This window comes from Pipistrellus hanaki (genome assembly GCF_964339955.1).
Source record: "Pipistrellus hanaki genome assembly, chromosome: 13".
In the NCBI taxonomy this organism is placed as follows: Eukaryota; Metazoa; Chordata; class Mammalia; order Chiroptera; family Vespertilionidae; genus Pipistrellus; species Pipistrellus hanaki.
The window spans coordinates 54789137-54806273 of record NC_140515.1 but is presented as its reverse complement, the minus strand read 5'-3'; the positions used below and the strand labels follow the sequence as shown (position 1 = coordinate 54806273).

The window sequence follows — 17137 nt, the reverse complement described above, 5'->3', positions numbered from 1 at the left end:
TCACAAATTTGTGTGTCATCCTTTCGTTGGGGCCGTGCTAATCTTCTCTGTATCGTTCCAATTTTAGTATATGTGCTGCAGAAGCAAGCACAGTACTAAACCTCTTGGAGACTTTAGAGACTGAGGACCTTCTACAATGATTCTGCTGTTTTTAATTTTAAAAAGCTCATGACTTTTGTATGTGTATAAGTGACCATGTACTTAAATGTCATTGAACTCATTCAATTTTGAAATAACCATTTTACAAGAAGAAGGTAACAAAAGATACATATTAATAGTTGATGCAATAGTGAGCATACTCTCAACTGTCCCACTCTCTATGTTACTCCACCCCTCAGCACTTACTCTCATTTTGGATTTCCTTATCTTCTACTTAAGTTTACTAAATCTATAATCCTACCCACCACTTCTCAGTGAAATCTAAAGAATGGTAGTATAGCATGGTCGGGAATTACTAGACCACTTTTATGGTGAGCTAAACCTCAAAGGCAGACATCAAGATATACATAATATAGTATTCCAGAGCATTCTAGGAGGTGATTTTTAAGGAGTTCTATTAATTGCAAGTATCCTGGGTTTATCTTTAAAAAGGTGTCTTGAACTCTTGCAAAATTACAATGTTACTCAGGAGCTAAGGAAATAAAATCTGAATTGAAAGTTGCTTCAAATAAAAATATATAGCACAGCTTCCTAAGTGTATCCTACATTGAAATTCTTCATAGTAGTCAGTCTGATGCCATCTTCTTTCCATATTTGCCTAATATAGCATTTAATAATTCACTTACTGGTCTGGGAGTCATTTAGTCACTTGTGATGATTATTAGCAAATTCCTAACTTACCCTATATTCTGTTCAAAAATTTGAAACTAACACTTTATTAATACCAAGCCAAAACAAAAATTTAAGAACGTACCTTGGCCCACTGCAGCAGCTTATGATAGAAGTATATAGCACTGATTCCGATTCTTCCCAGCAAAGTTTTATCTACTTCACTATTTTGTGGATCTTTGCTAACTGAAACACAAAGAAGGCATATGGAAGAAAGTGAAATAGTCACTTAAAAATGGAAAAGGCAAGTTAATATGAAATTAATGAAATGAACACAAACACCAGGTGTTGGCAAACTATAGCCACAGTCCAAATCTGGCCTGTGGCCTGTTTTCAGATATAGCCTGTGAACTAAGAATTCTTTAATTTTTAAAAGGTTTTTTGAAAAGAAAAAAAAAAGTGATGTAGATCGTATGTGATGTGAGCAAAGCCTGAAATATTTACTATCTGGTTCTTTTCAGAAAAAGTTTGCCAGCCTCTGATAAAGAATATAGCAGTGAAGAGTTCATGTAAAAATAAAATTTCAAAAATATATGAATTTTGGTGACTTGTAATAGTGAAGACTGTAACAATTTTAATGATTTAAAAATTCAGATGCTTCAATATAATTTGCAAACAACAGTTTTACCAATCTGAATAAAAAGAAAAATAAGAACATGAAACATCTGATATTAAGACAACAATTTTTAACCTTATATCATTAACCTAGCTTAACAATACATAGATGGAAAAATTTATAAACAGGAAAAGTATCTGAAACCTGCAATATTAACTTATTCTCAACATGGAAAACATTCCTATTACGAACATTACCCTAACGCAAAAGACTTATACCAAAACAGCGACATTTACCTGTTTGAGCAAATTCACAAAATGGAACATTTGGTCTCTCTTCTTTATAGCCCTTTGTTAGTGTTTCAGCAACACAAGTACAAAATCTCTGGAAATCTACAAATTTTTCACAGTCCATTTTTACCTTAAGGTATAAATTTCCCAATTTGGTCCAGTCACCTTTTTCCTTACAATACTATTAGAATTATTAAAAACAAAACAGAAAAAGAAAGCTGTTATTTATGCAAACATATTATGCAGTAGGCATACACAGGCACTAAATGTACAGAAATTAATAAGACTTAATCTCTGCAAATCTTAGAAAGTTACTGACAGGTGTTACAACATTAATAACATGCTACTGTATAGCTTTTCTGACTATTGCAGAGTTTTTTTTTTCTTTTTTTAAAATATATTTTATTGATATTTTTACAGAGAGGAGGAAGGGAGAGAGATAGAGAGCTAGAAACGTCGATGAGAGAGAAACATCGACCAGCTGCCTCCTGCACACCCCCTACCAGGGATGTGCCCGCAACCAATGTACATGCCCTCGACCGGAATCGAACCTGGGACCTTTCAGTCCGCAGACTGATGCTCTACCACTGAGCCAAACCGGCTTCAGCTATTGTAGAGTCTTTATAAATTCTAGATGGAAATTAGAATTCAATTATCAAGTTCCTAATGTATTTAATGATATCACCCTTAAAATTGAACTAGACAGTGGAGATATATTTTATGGGATTTCTTTTACAAAAGAGGGCTCCAAAGTAAATTTTGGTAAATTTACTATCTTACTATTATTTTCTATTAAAAACTAAGAAATAGTTTTCCACACCAACAAACAATTATTTCAAGGATATAAATACTAATACTAGACCAACAAGTACTAGATGAGTACAAAAATTATCTTAAAAAGTAAAATCATCCTTAAAGCCCTCTATTTCTTATACTCTAAAACTAGAACTCTGACAGGTTTGGCTCAGTGGATAGAGCGTCAGCCTGCAGACTCAAGGGTCCCAGGTTCGATTCCTGTCAAGGACATGTACCTGGGTTGAGGGCACATCCCTAGTAGGAGGTGTGCAGGAGACAGCTGATCGATGTTTCTCTCTCATCAATGTTTCTAACTCTCTGTTACAAATCAATAAAATATATTCAAAAAAACCCCAAAAACTAGAGGCATGGTGCAGGGAGTGGGCCTAAGCCATCAGTCAGACACCCTTAGTGCTGCTGTGGTGGCACATTCGCCAGCTGTGACCTTGGCTTCTGGCTGAATGGCGCTCTCCCTGTAGGAGCGCAATGACTACCAGGGGGCAGCATATGCCCTCTGGTGGTCAGTGTGCATAATAGGGACCAGTCATTCCACTGTTTGGTCTATTTGCATATTAGCCTTTTATGCTGAAACTGGCTCTTTTGACATCCCAAAGGGGTCCTGGATTGCAAGAAGGCACAGACTAGGCCAATGGATCCCACCAGTGCACGATCAGGGCCAGGGAGGGACACGGGAGGTTGGCCAGCCAGGGAGGGGTATAGGGCATGTCTGGCCCATCTTGCTCAGGCCCGATTGGCCGGACCCCAGCCGCAAGCTAACCTATTAGTCAGAGTATCTGCTCCCTCGTGGTCAGTGTATATCATAGTGACTGGTCAACCAGTCAACTGTCTGCCTCCTCGTGGTCAGTGCACATCATAGCGAGTAGTTGAATGGTCTTAGCACATCATTAGCATATTATGCTTTGATTGGTTGAATGAATGACCGGACAACTGGACACTTAGCGTATAAGTCTTTTATTATATAGAATGCTTGGTGAGTGCATGCTGATCTGGGCTTTCCCGTCATTTTACATACTGTAGCCATCCATGGATCATGACAAGTAAGCCAACTTGCTTGCGCATTGAATGAGTCTGCCATTGATAAGAATTAAAGGCTAAGCTTTAAGCTTTGGTCAGGTAGTTCAGTTGGTTAGAGAATCGTCCTGATAAACCATGGTTGCAGGTTCGATCTCCAGTCAGGGCACATATAAAAATCAACCAACAAATGCTGGAAGGTAGCTCAGTTGGTTGGAGCATTGTCCCATATATCAAAAGATGTGGTTAGATTCCTGTCAGGGCACATAATTTGGTTGGGGGCTCAGTCCCTGGTCGGGGAGTGCATGGGAGGCAATCAGTCAATATTTCTCTCTCACATCTATGTTTCTCTCTCTCTCTATCCCCCCCCCCCTCTCCCTATTCCCCTCTCTCTAAAAGTCAGTAAATCATATCTTTGAGGATTAAAAACACCAATGAATGCATGAATAAGTGAAACAACAAATCAATGTTTCTTCTTTCCTCTTTCTCTATAAATAAAAAAATAAAAAAATAAAATAAAGGCTAAGCTCTAGATTATTACATCTTAACATAAGTTAATTTTGAAACTAATTATTTCCAGAATTACTTTCTGGATAGTCTACAATTCTAGAACTTATGTTTGCCTTTCAAAGTCTTAAAAAAAATTAAAACTTTCTTTTCCTTGATCATTTTTTCTCTGTATAACAGTCACATTTCTAAAACATTTCCTAAAATGGGTTTACTATTTAAAGTTTCTGAGCAATGATCCCAGCAACTTATTATATTTAAAAAATAAGTGTCATACCTTTATTTCATTCAAGGCTAAATCTAAATCACAGGTCCAGTTATTTTTAAATTGCCTCATTTGTAACCTTTAACAATAAAGGAAAGTGTTAATTAAAGTGCCATTTGTCCCTCCAAAAGTCACTATTGCTCATAATTGACTTATTTTACAGTTTATATCTAAGAGACTGGAGAAAAAATGCATTAATATACTATAAAAATTCTTTAGAGCTAAAAAAATGTCTACTGCATAAATATCTACATCACACTATTTCCTCCTCAAACAATGGGCAACAATAAGGACAAAGGATATCCCACACAAAACCATACCTTAAGCCTAACTTGGGAGTCAAAATGCCAAAGATTCAAAATAATTGTGAATAAAAAGAGAAAAAAATATTAAATCACAGCACTTGATGCCCTTGATCTCTATTGTTCCCATTCCACTTTCACTGCTCTACAAGCAAAGTCAAACCAAAATAAAAACAATGCAAAAAACCAAAACCAAAACCAAAACTGAAAAACAACAACACACCTGTGGGGAGAATAAAAAATGGAAATACCAGAGGGTTCTAACATTGATTAAAAAAAAAAAAAAATACCACTACAGCCCGGCTGGTGTGGCTCAGTGATTGAGTGTCCACACCTGAGCCAAAGGTCACTGGTTCGATTCCCAGTCAGGGCACTGCCCCAATTGTGGGCTCAGTCACCAGTGGGGGGCATGTGTGAAGCAGACAATCAATGTTTCTCTCTCATTGATGCTTCTATCTATTGCTCTTCCCTTCCTATCTCTCTAAGAGTCAATAACAAATATATATATACACACACACACTACTACAAAGACTAAGTCCACACTAAGTTTAAAGCACAGTAACACCTATCTTTAAGTCAATCAAAAATGAAATAGGGGAAATTACTACTGACCTTACAGAAGTTAAAGGAATATAAGAGAATACTATGAGTAACTGAACGCCAATAAATTGGATAACAAATGAAACTGACCAACGAAGAAAATTTTAAAAATCTGTCATGTATCCACACAATAGAATACTATTCAGCAATTATAAGAACTGAATTATTATCTTTTATATTTTTAATTATAAGAGATGAATTTAGTGATAAATGCACATGGATAAACCCTGAACATTATGTTAAGCCAAGAAAGCCAGTCACAAAGGACCATCTGTTGTATGACTTCATTTATATAAAATGCCATAATATGCCAAATCTATAGGGACATAAAGTGGATTAATGGCTGGCTAGGGCTGGGGAGGGAATGGGATTTCTCGGGGGCGGGGGGAGAAATAAAAATACTTTAAAATTGAAAAAAAATGATGGAAAAAAAAAGTGTATGGGTAAGTAGAACACAAACCACACAGAAGGAACTTAAAAAGTTTATATGATTTAAAGAAGGCAATTTGAAATGCATAGCTTTTAGGAAAGGACAAAAAGACAAAAATGAAAAGGAGAAGCACCCTTTAGCACTTGCAAAGAGGAAAAGAAGAAAAAAGAGAAAGAAAAAGGTACCATTAAAATAAGTGTTGCAATACCTAAATACCTATAAGAAATGCTCAATGTCACTAAACATCAGAGAGAATGGCTACCATCAATAAATCAAGTGCTATTTTTATTGCAACAAATTGGAGAGAACTGAAATACCCATTACTTATCATATATCCACACAATGGAGTACTTTGCATTTATAAAAAGTGATGAATTTCTCTATGAATTGATTGATTTTCAAGACCTGGCTGCAATGATACTCCAGCAGCAATGAGCCTGTAGCTCAGGGGTAGAATAACATAATTGGTAGGCTATTCTCTATGTATGTACAGTTTAATAATTAAAAAAATACTAATGGCCTTTTTTTACTCAATATAGATATATTATGGTACTACTCTTATAATTATCATAGTTTTTTTTTTTAAAGGGCTTTGGAAGGCCATAAGTTGAACAGGAAAAGTAAGCAGTGAGAAAAGGAATGGAAGAGAGGCATTAAAATATTTTACTTAGCTTACATGACAAGAGTGAAAGAGAAAAAAGAATTAAGGTAATTTATATACATATATGAGAGCACAATAAGTGGTTGTGAACCAGAGAATAAGAGAGATTCCTTTTACACTTAATGTACCAGGCAGTGAGATGAAATCAGGAACTGAAAATGATCTGGTGATGCTAGCCAGGAGAGCTGGCTAGAGGCAGCTTGACTAATGACAATAACTAAGACATGAACAAGAGATGGGAGAAAGGCTTAAGGCATACACTGGGCAACTAGATGTTTGCACATGTAAATGGTAATAAGTGCTTTGCCTTCATCTTTTAAATTCTACACGCACGCACGCACGCACGCACGCACGCACGCACGCTCACGCCTTAATTATAATGATTTTTCTTACCTAGATTTCATTTCTAGAACTGCAGTTATTTCTTGTTGGGGAGCTTGTACTTGGTGTAAGAGTTTAACAATATAGCTAAAGTGTTCTGGGTCAAGCAACATCCCAGCTTCAACAAGCTGAAGAAAAGAGGAAAAAAAATATTTTTAGCTTTACCATAGTCCTTGTAAAAATATGAAAGCGTTGAAAATCAAAGTGTGTGAAACAACTAAGAGAGTGATGGGAAAAGTGAAACAGACAAGTAGGATTAACACTCCTTAAAAAATTGAAACCATACTTTCTTCAAATACTTTGGAACCATAATAAGATACCCGACTTCAAAAATTTAAAGCAAAAAGAAAACTGATTTGAACTTTAAAGTTGAATATTCTCTTGTTCTCCAAGTTATCTCAACAATTTTGTCACTTTACCCCGTATTTGGTGCGCATTCCACTTGTAGTAAAGCACTGATGTACACCTTATCCCTGATTGTATAAGTATACTAAGGTTTTCTACAACTCCTAGAGGTGATTAGTAATTTCTGATTAAAACATTTTCCAGGCAAGTAATTCTGTCAAGTTTTGTAATGTGGAACTAGAGGTATTCATTGAAATATTCGTTCATCTGCTAGAGTAGTTCCAATGCTTCCCAAAGAAAATGAGGGGTTTTCTGGCTATTAGGCCTATTCAGAAATGGATGGCAGGACAGTATCAAATACAAGGAAGTATTCAACAAAAGTAAAAATTTTAATATATTTTTAGAGAACCATAATTTTTTTGTTGATGCCAAATATGAAATTAATTCCTAGCCACCATTTTCTATTTACTTTCTTTGTTTTGGTCATGATTTTCTATTTGTATATTTACTTATACATTTATTTTTATTAGAAATGACCTTAAATTTTTTGTAAGAGGAAATTTTTCTATAATCATCCTTAAGGTGTAGATATGAGGATAGTTTATGAATCAGAAAGAAGTCACCTGAAGTGCTGGGAACTACTTATTTAAAGGGAAGGCCTGTCAGTCACTGGAGTCTGTTTATAAACCCTATTTTGGGAGAAAAGAAACATTTCTAAAAATAAAATTCTTTGGCATTAAAAATGTGAAAAGGCAGTTTAATTGTGTAAGTAGAAATCATTTTTTTAAAAAAAATCATACTTTCTAAATAATTTTCTTTTAATTGATTATTCACTACCAGAGAATAAGAGATAAAATAAAATCATACCTTGCAAAAGATACCAATTAAAGCAGGTACAGCACTCCTTAATTTCATGGTTGCCACGTACTCAAATATTTCTAATAATATTTTCAGAGCAGGCTGGATAAAACAAAAAAAATTACACTTATTCTCATGTCTTCTTTCAGTACATTTAAAGTGTTTCAATTTATGCTGAAAAAACACAAGTGTTTTCTAGGAAGTATTCAACAAATGTGGAAATTATAACTGTTAAATTATATAAACAAGAACTAAAATAGAGGAATTAAATTATTAAAAATTATATATTTTCAGGTTACTTACCAGCATGTTAACCATTATGCTGAGGTTCAATACCTGAAATACTTCTTTTAATAAGCAATGCTTGAGTAAAGAATTCAGGAAGTCATTTAGCACTTGTAAATCAAAGTGTATACCAGGAGGAAACTTTCTGTAGTACTCCGTAAACATGATTACTGACAATGAAAAAATATATTAAAGTCATTTGCTATTTTTAAGATATACAGCTTTCCTAAATTGGACAATTCTTATATTTTTAAAGATTGAGTAGTAGAAATTCATTTTCTTAAAAGATACATTTCCAGTATCAGAAATATTTAATGGAAATACAGTCAAATCTCGATTCTTTAATGTCCCCCATCTCAAAAAGTTCACTTCTCAACCTGACAATCCTTTCATGCTGATGCCTGTACAATAAGTCATGCATCTCCAGGGACAAAGGAGAGAATGGGTGAGTATGGGTCAGTTTACCACTATTAAATTGTCAGAATATTGTGCTGTGAATATTTTTGTTTTTTTTTTTGCTTTTGTTACTGTTTCATTTTTAACATTTCCTTTCTTTTTGTTAGAATTTCATGTCCTTTTTGTTTTTGAAGTGTTTATTTAGAGATTAAACAGTACATTACACATGTACTGTATATAAGAAAGGATAAAACAGGGAACCATTTGGGAGTCTGGAATAGATTAATTCAATTGATTATTTCTAATGGAAAAAATTAGTTTTCCAATAGCTTTTTGGAATGAATTAAGTTTAAAAAAAAATGAGGTTCTACTGTAATTTAAAGCAAAAGCTAATGACAATGACATTTGAAGTCAACCAGCCATGTTAGGAACTAGATTGAAAACTAACTCATGTGCTATCCACAGAAAATAGGTCCAAACTATCTCATACATCATGGTCTCAATATGAACTCCCAGGATGTCTCACTCCTAGGGAGTCTTTAGGCAATGGCCTGGTCATGTATGAGAAACTATAAAATTTGTGGATGGATGCAGACTATATTTTGACATATTCCCCTTCTTGTTGTTTTAAACCCATCAACATGTTGACCCTGAGGATATTTTTTATTCCAGCTTATGATTATGAACATTGTACTAAAAAGTATTAATACATAGTACTAATACATTATGATAATACTAGAGGCCTGTTGCACGAAGATTCATGCAATAGGCCTTCCTTCCTCTGGCTGCCGGCACCAGTTTTTCTCTGGCACCAAGGAGCCAGGCCTTTGCTCTGGCTGCAGCGGAGAAGCCAAGCTTCTTCAGTCTTTATCAATCTTCACTCCAACTTTTTGAGTTAATTTGCATACCCACACCTGATTGGCTGGTGGGTGGTGCAGAGGTACAATCAATTTGCATATTTCTCTTTTATTAGTGTAGATTCAGCTTTATTCCAAAGTTTCTTTATATACTACAATGTTTTTTTCCTGACACATACAGAAAAATTCTTCTGGCTATTCACTTTGCAGTATCTATATAGTTGCCTACCGTATTTTCCGGCGTATAAGACGACTTTTGAAATGAAAAAATGTCAACCGAAAATCAGGGGCAAAAGACCAAAATTGCCCAAAAATTACCTGCAGATCTTGACGGCAAAGTAAGTCTTGTCTTTGAAGTGGGGGATAGTCTTATACAGCGAATATAGGCCTAAACCTATGTTTTAACTTAAATTAGGGGATCGTCTTATATGCCGGAAAATACAGCATATAAGAAGCAGATCACAGATATGGGAAATTCAATGTCTGCTACTAAATATAACTTAATAAACTGCAGATATTTAAAAAGGAAGGTATATCAGTAGTTGCAAAGAATTTGTTAGCTTGTGTTCTAGTCCACTAATTGACATGCATCCCTCCTTTTTTGACATTAAATACTTTAAAATTAAGATTATTAAAATGTTAATATAGTTTCTTTTATTTTTAAACTAGAGGCCTGGTGCATGAAATTAGTGTGTGGTGCTGCCCTTAGGCCTGGCTGGTGATCTAAGTGTGAGTTTCTGGTGTGAAAGGGCAGGTCCCAACTGATCTCTGGGCCCTGTGCAGCACCTGAGTCCCTCGGTCCCTGTGCCCCTCTCCACCTGAGTCATGGCGCCTGAGTCCTTACACGGAGATGCGGTGAGTGTGGCTGGACGCCATGGGCTGGAGTGCAGCATGGGCTGCCCAATGGTGCTGCACAGAAGCCGGGTGGCAGAGCACCCTCTCCCAGCCGGCCTCCCAGACTGGCTTCTGCTCAAACCCAGGGGGAGCCTGACTGGCCCCTGTGGTCCTGGTGGCTGCAGCCGGGCTCACCTGGAAGATGCTGCGTGGTGCAGGGTGGGCTCCTCATGGGCGCCCAGCACCTGAGTGCAGGGGCTTCCCCACTGTGTGAGCCCTGGCGTCCCGGTGGAGGAAGCAGGGAAAAATGAGAGTGAGCTTGGTGGACACCCCCACATTCTCATTGCACCTCCATCCCCGTCACCCCTATCCCCAGGTAGCTGGTGAGAGGTCATAGCATGTTGCCGACACCCGCCATGTTCCACATCACCCCCTGATGGTCAGCGTATGTCATAGTGAGCGGTTGAACTCTCAGTCTCCTGGTCGAACTCCTGGTCTAACGACCAGTGGAGGGGATAATTTACATATTAGGCTTTTATTACTAGTATATAAGGTATACAGGATTTTCACCCAAGAATATGTTTTTATTGATTTTTAAAAGAATGGTGAGACAGAGAGAAACATCTATATGAGAGAGAAACGTCGACTGGTTGCTTCCCCCGTACATTCCCTGGGGATCAAACCCTCAACCTAGGTATGTGTCCTGACTGGGAAACAAACCTGCAACCATTTGGTGTACAGGATAATGTTCCAACAACTGAACCACCCAGCCAGGGCACTTATTTTTAATTCTAAGTCCAACAGAACTATTCCAAGGCATTTGGTTTTCATCCTTAAAAGTACTAAACTACTTTCAAACTATAAGATACAATAGCACATTGTTTGAAATACATTAATGCATTTACAGTAATCATTCCATTGTCTCATACCTGCACGTTGTAGCAAACACAGCTCATTGATGCTTATATATTTTTTAAACACATCCATGCAAACCTGTAAGTCATGAAAAATGTAAAATTACCTTTTGATATTTCATAAAAACTATACAAATTTCAATCCTATCTTTATGCTTATTCCATTTGTTTAAAGTGAACTTACAGCAATGGGATAAAGAAACTGATGTTAGGTTAATTCAGATCTGAAATTCATGCTGAATTAATTACAAAAACAGTAATTAGAGAATCTCTATCAAAGAAAGAGTCAAGGAAACAGAGTCAAAATTATAAGCAACTACAGAAGGAAGGAAAATCTTGAACACTATAATAAGCCTTATTTTGGTCATTTAAAAATTAACCATTTATTCACTCAAAGATAAAACATTGACCAGACTTTACATATTTTACCTTTTCATCCCCTTGCTCAGGCACGTGAGCAAACTTGCACTGTGATCGCTCACAGCCACGTAATGTGTTAAAATGAAATTTGCAATATCTATTGGGTATCATCAACCCTAGGGACTTCTGAAACATCTAGAAAAGAAAACAAATTCCCTTTCTGTGTTAAATATAAAATACTATAGTCAAGTGAGAAAACATCTGAAGCAATCAGAAATATACACACAAAACAGTATCAAGACAAATTGCTTGCTGACTTGATAAAAAAAGTTTCAATTTACATTTCAAAAATTATGAAAAATCAATTAGAGTTGTCTAAATTTTTGCAATTTCCTTTAGTGTAAAATATTCATCAAAGTTAGTGCTTTACTTTATATCTCTTAAAAAGCTTACATATTCCCTCTTCTTGTGTACCTTACCCCTTTGGCTTTCAGAAAAAGTTAATTCTATTATGATATGCATCATATTCCAAATGTATTTATTAGAACCAAATTTCCTTTAATTTTTAAGATGAACAGAAAAAAGTCAAATGACAGTAAAATCTATGACAAATTTCTATAAATTGCTCTATACCACTATCCCCTTTATCACAGGAAATACTTATCCTGTATTTTTTGCTTTGGATATTCACACCCTCTTCTGCTTTTGACCTCTTATGCTATTTGTGAATATCTTCTGAATCATGACAAATTTTCTGCCTCTTACTACCACCCCAATTCAAAATCCATACAATGTCTGGAACTGGTTAAAAAATGATAGGGAAATACAACCAGAAAGGCCCAAAGTATGAGCTTTATAGGATTATAATTTTTAACCTTCACTGAGAACATGTTTAGAGAGATGGAAGGAAGAGGGAGGGAGAAACACACATATACATAAATGTGAGAGAGAAACATTGATCAGTTGCCTCTGTACGCTCCCCGATGGGATCAAACAGGAAACTCAGGTATGTGCCCTGATCTTTAATGGAACCAGCAACCTTTAGGTGCACGAGTTGACACTTAAGCAACTGAACCACTTCAGCTGGGCAGATTACTTTTTTAAAATGTGGAACTTACCCTTACAATCTTTTCCCTCTTAAATATTTCACAGGTTTCAGGATTTTGCAACTTTAGGACAGAATGTTGTCCTGAAAATCTGAAATCTAAAAATGATTAAGAATGACATTATACACCAATAAGTTACAATTTATTTCTTTTGTACAATAAAACAGATGACGACTACTATCTGCTTTTAAAGTTTTACTTTGGACTATTCATGCTCAATTCACAGACTGCTGCCATGGGTGTTCTGTGAAATACAGAATGGTTTACAGATTAGGTGCTCTTTAAATATTTTCAGACCTAAATTTAAAATTTATTATAAGCTAAAGATTCTTTTTTATTTTTGAAGACACTTAAAAGCCTTTCATAGCATCATTGAGCACTGCATTCAAATGATTATATCCAAATTAAACAGACAACTATTATATACAATAAACTTTTTTTAAAAAAATTCTTTATTGTTGAAAGTATTATGTATGTCCTCTTTTTTGCTCCATTGATCCCCTCTAGCCTGCCCCCTCACCCTGGCCCCCCTTACGCCTTCACCACCCTATTGTCTGTACCCATGGGTTATGCATATATGCATTATAAGGTCTCTGGATGCACAACAAACTTTTTACGGGAAGAAAGCCACTGACATCCCAGGTGCTTCAGACTAACTGTGATCTCCCCTCAAATTCATATGTTCAAGCCCTAATCTCCACTGTGACTTCATTTGGAGATAGTGCTTTTTACAGAACTATTAAGGTTTAAATGGGAGTCAAAGGGGTGAGGCCTGGTCTGATAGAATTATTGTATGAGACACCAGAGAGCTTACTTACTCTCTCTACGCACATGTACCAAAGGAAAGGACTTAGCAAGAAAGCAGCCATCAATAAGCCAGGAAGAGAGCCAGGAACCTGCTAAAACCTTGATCTTGGACTTCTAGCCTCCAGAACCATGGGAATTAAATTTCTGTTTAAGCCACCTAGTCTGTGGTATTCAGTTATTGCAGCCTGAGCTGATGAATATACCAGGCATCATATTCCTTAATGTTGGTCTATTTATTTATTTATTTATTTATTTATTTATTTATTTTATTTATTTATTTAATGTTGGTCTTTTTAAATAAGAAATAATTTTCAACAACTTCCTCCTCCATTTTTTTTTTTTTTTTTTCAGCATTCAGATATAATTTGGAACAATCTAAAACTTTTGCTGCATAGCTTTGCAGTAATTTTCATTATGAAATCTGTAGGCTTTTCAAGATAAAACACGTGACCATCACGGCCTTATTGCTATAGTATATAACAGGTTGTATGATGTCAGCGTGAAGGTACAGGAGAATTAGGTGTGAGTTGCACAAAAACATTTGATTATTTCTAAATTCATTCCTCAATCTAGCTTATTTTTATCAAAGCATTATGAATTATTAAAAGAACTGGCACACCTAAAATATATTCTAAATAATCAACAAAAGTATGAAATTTTAGGTATAACCTATAATTTACTTGTATTACTAATATCACATAAACCTACATATTCAGAAATTATTCCATAAAAAGTACTAAATGTACACATCCTTTAATTTTAATATATTCTATCTTGACTTTTTTACTTTTTTGCTTTTAGTAGAAAATCTATATAGTTTCTATATTATCAAAAGCCAACATAATTTTATTGAGAAAATAGTACCATTCATCCATGGCTTTAGTAGTGTGTCTTCCTGAAAAGCACTTAGATTCAAAGGCGGCAGCGGTAAGCACAGAGGTTTTGGGTCCACTGTTGCTAATTGACATTCACCAGCCATAATCTCTGCATTTTGAGAATCTTTGCTGTGCGAGCAAAAAAAAAAAAATCACAATGTAAATTTATTCCAAAAACAAAGTGATGAGAATAAAATTAAGTAGGAACACAACCTAATACTACATATTCCTTTATACTATGATTACCTGGTATTTATAGATTATTAGCTCGAGAGAGGAAGGGGGGGAGATTGAGACATTAGTTGTTCCACTTTAATGTATTCATTGATTATTTTAAAAAACGTGTTTTTATTGATTTCAGAGAAAGGAAAGGAGAAGAGAGAAACATCAATGATGGGAATCATTGATCAGCTGCTTCCTAAACACCCCCTACTAGGGATTGAGCCTGAAACCCAGGATGTTCCCTGACCAGGAATCCACCCGATACCTGCTGGTTCATGGGTTGACACTCAGCCACTGAGCCACGCTGGCCATGCCACTGGCTGATTCTTGTATATGCTTTGACCAGGGATCAAACCCACAACCTTGGCATTTTATGAAGACGCCCTAACCAAGATACCTGGCCAGGGCCAATTATTCAGTATTTTTAACAGGTTGTTTCTACCTTCTTAGCTAGAAAACCAAAGCTTGTTAAATGACTGGGGTAGGGGTAGGAATTAGGTGGTAGCATTAAAACTAAAGCAAAATATTCTTGATCATGCCAGACAAAGTTTTGAGGAAGGACTGGCCTAGTGTTCTAATCCAGAAAAGATAGTTCAATTACTCTATTGAGGGTGCAATAAATTATAAATTATTCTTCAGGACAAGTACATATAATAAATTTTTACATGTATTAGTGTTTGAGCGCTTCCTTTGGGAAGAAGTTTAAAAATGTTTTTCTTGGTTGCTCACTTAAACAGCTTTGATTATATTCTAATACGTGAGATTCTATATAACCAATTTTAGAAAAACTTAACCTGGAAGTCACTTATCTAGAAAAATAAAACAAAGAAATAGGAATTATGGAATTTTATAGATGGAAAAGATTCTCTAGTAAAATTTATTTTTGATTGGATGACTGAAGCACAGGTTAATGACCTGTTCAGTGTCACACTCCTGGTCATTATGGCAGAGCCAAAGTGATGATACAACTCTGCAGGTTGCAATGACACTTTTTGGTTTGTAAGCAGAATGCTTTCAATAGAAAAGTTAACCCTGTTAGTTTTTCTTTAATATCTCCCAAAAGTCATGAATCAAAAGGGCTTCTGTGCCAATCTAATTTTTACCTAGGCTTTTCCTTAATACAATGGTTTCCAAACTTCAGCATGAATCTGATCAGCTGATGGCCTTATTGAAACAGATTCATGTGCTCCATCTCCAGAGTTTGGGAGGTCAGGAATGGGACCCAATAATTTGCATTTCTGACAAGTTCCCACCAGGATGCTGCTCAAAGAATCACACTTTGAAAACCACTAGCTGTCCTAGCTGGTTTGCTCAATGGATAGAGCATAGGCCTGTGGGCTGAAAAGTCCCTGGTTCAATTCCGGCAAGGGCACATGCCCGATTGCAGGCTCAATCCCCAGTTGGGGGCATGTAGGAGGCAGCCAATCACTGATTTTCTCTCATCATTGATGTTTCTCTCTCTCTCTGTCCTTTCCTCTCTGAAATCAATAAAAATATATTTAAAAAAAAAAAAAAAAGAAAAGAAAAAAAAGAAAACCACTGGCTTAACCTAAAAGACTTGAATGTATTCATCACCTGATCTGAGTGTGCTCTGGCCACAACAGTGAAACGGGGGTGGAGGATGGGACCAGATGGTCTCAAGTATCCTCCAACTCTAAACTTGGTACCTACATATGTTTTAGTAAGTATACTATAACTCTCAGTACTAATCACTACAATCATGTAAATACCTGCAAACTGCAATGTTCATCTGACTTCCATCACTCTTACCATTATAAGTCACATATTTTTTATTCTTTTATCATTATTCCTTATGCCTTTCTCAAAAAATATTTTAAGGGCTTAAAAATCTAAGTGACAGTTTTAAGGTAACTTACAATATCCCTGACATCTAGGTACAACTGACATATTAATTAAATAATGTCCACGTGTGGCTTATGGCATACTAGTCCAAGCACATATAGCAGATAATGAAAAACATACTCAAGATGCAAATCATATGAATAATTGTCTTAAAGTTATAGATTTAAAAATTGTTACAGACCTCTTGCAAACTTCGTGCATATTTTCTTTTTCTTCAACAGTCACTTTGTCTGAAAACTTACACTGTGAAGATATGGTTAAAAAGTTCAAGCTTAAATATCTGTATTCCATATTAAGCTATGAGGCTTACCAGATTTATTAGAAATGTATTGGATGTTAATTCAACAACTGGTTAATCGCCAACCTAGAAAACAATTCTACTCTACATTATTTAAAATACCGAAAGTTGACTTCAGAATTTCCACTGCTGCTTGAGAAAAACAAATATAAATCCATTTATTTTCTCAGCTTTTGATATCACCTCTTTTACAAGCCAACATTTCAAATTATTATGAACAATTAAAATCATGCAAAAAATAAAGTCATGCTTTTTAATATATTGATTTTAGAGAGAGGGGGAGGGAAAAAAGGAAGGAGAGAATAATCGATTTTTGTTGTTACACTTATTTTTGCATTCATTGGTTTATTTTGATCCTCCTGTATGTGTCCTGACTGGGAATCAAACCACAACCTTGGCTTATTGGGATGATGCTCTAACCAACTGAGCTACCTGGCCAGGGTTATGTTTCATTAAGAAAAAAGACTTTG

The 17137-nt window shown here is 35.6% G+C and overlaps 1 protein-coding gene across 1 annotated transcript in view; it reads right to left on the bottom strand.

The window, feature by feature from the left end:
• The window catches only part of TOPAZ1 (testis and ovary specific TOPAZ 1), a gene marked incomplete at its 5' end in the record, with an annotated part of 41965 nt that overhangs the window by 13036 nt on the left and 11792 nt on the right, over nt 1-17137 (bottom strand). The window contains 11 exons of the mRNA XM_084903167.1: nt 914-1014; nt 1681-1855; nt 4286-4352; nt 6660-6775; nt 7860-7952; nt 8154-8305; nt 11152-11215; nt 11566-11691; nt 12615-12700; nt 14274-14413; nt 16551-16612. Of these exons, the coding sequence (XP_084759293.1) occupies nt 914-1014; nt 1681-1855; nt 4286-4352; nt 6660-6775; nt 7860-7952; nt 8154-8305; nt 11152-11215; nt 11566-11691; nt 12615-12700; nt 14274-14413; nt 16551-16612 (1182 nt within the window). The remainder of the gene's footprint in view (nt 1-913; nt 1015-1680; nt 1856-4285; nt 4353-6659; nt 6776-7859; nt 7953-8153; nt 8306-11151; nt 11216-11565; nt 11692-12614; nt 12701-14273; nt 14414-16550; nt 16613-17137) is intronic.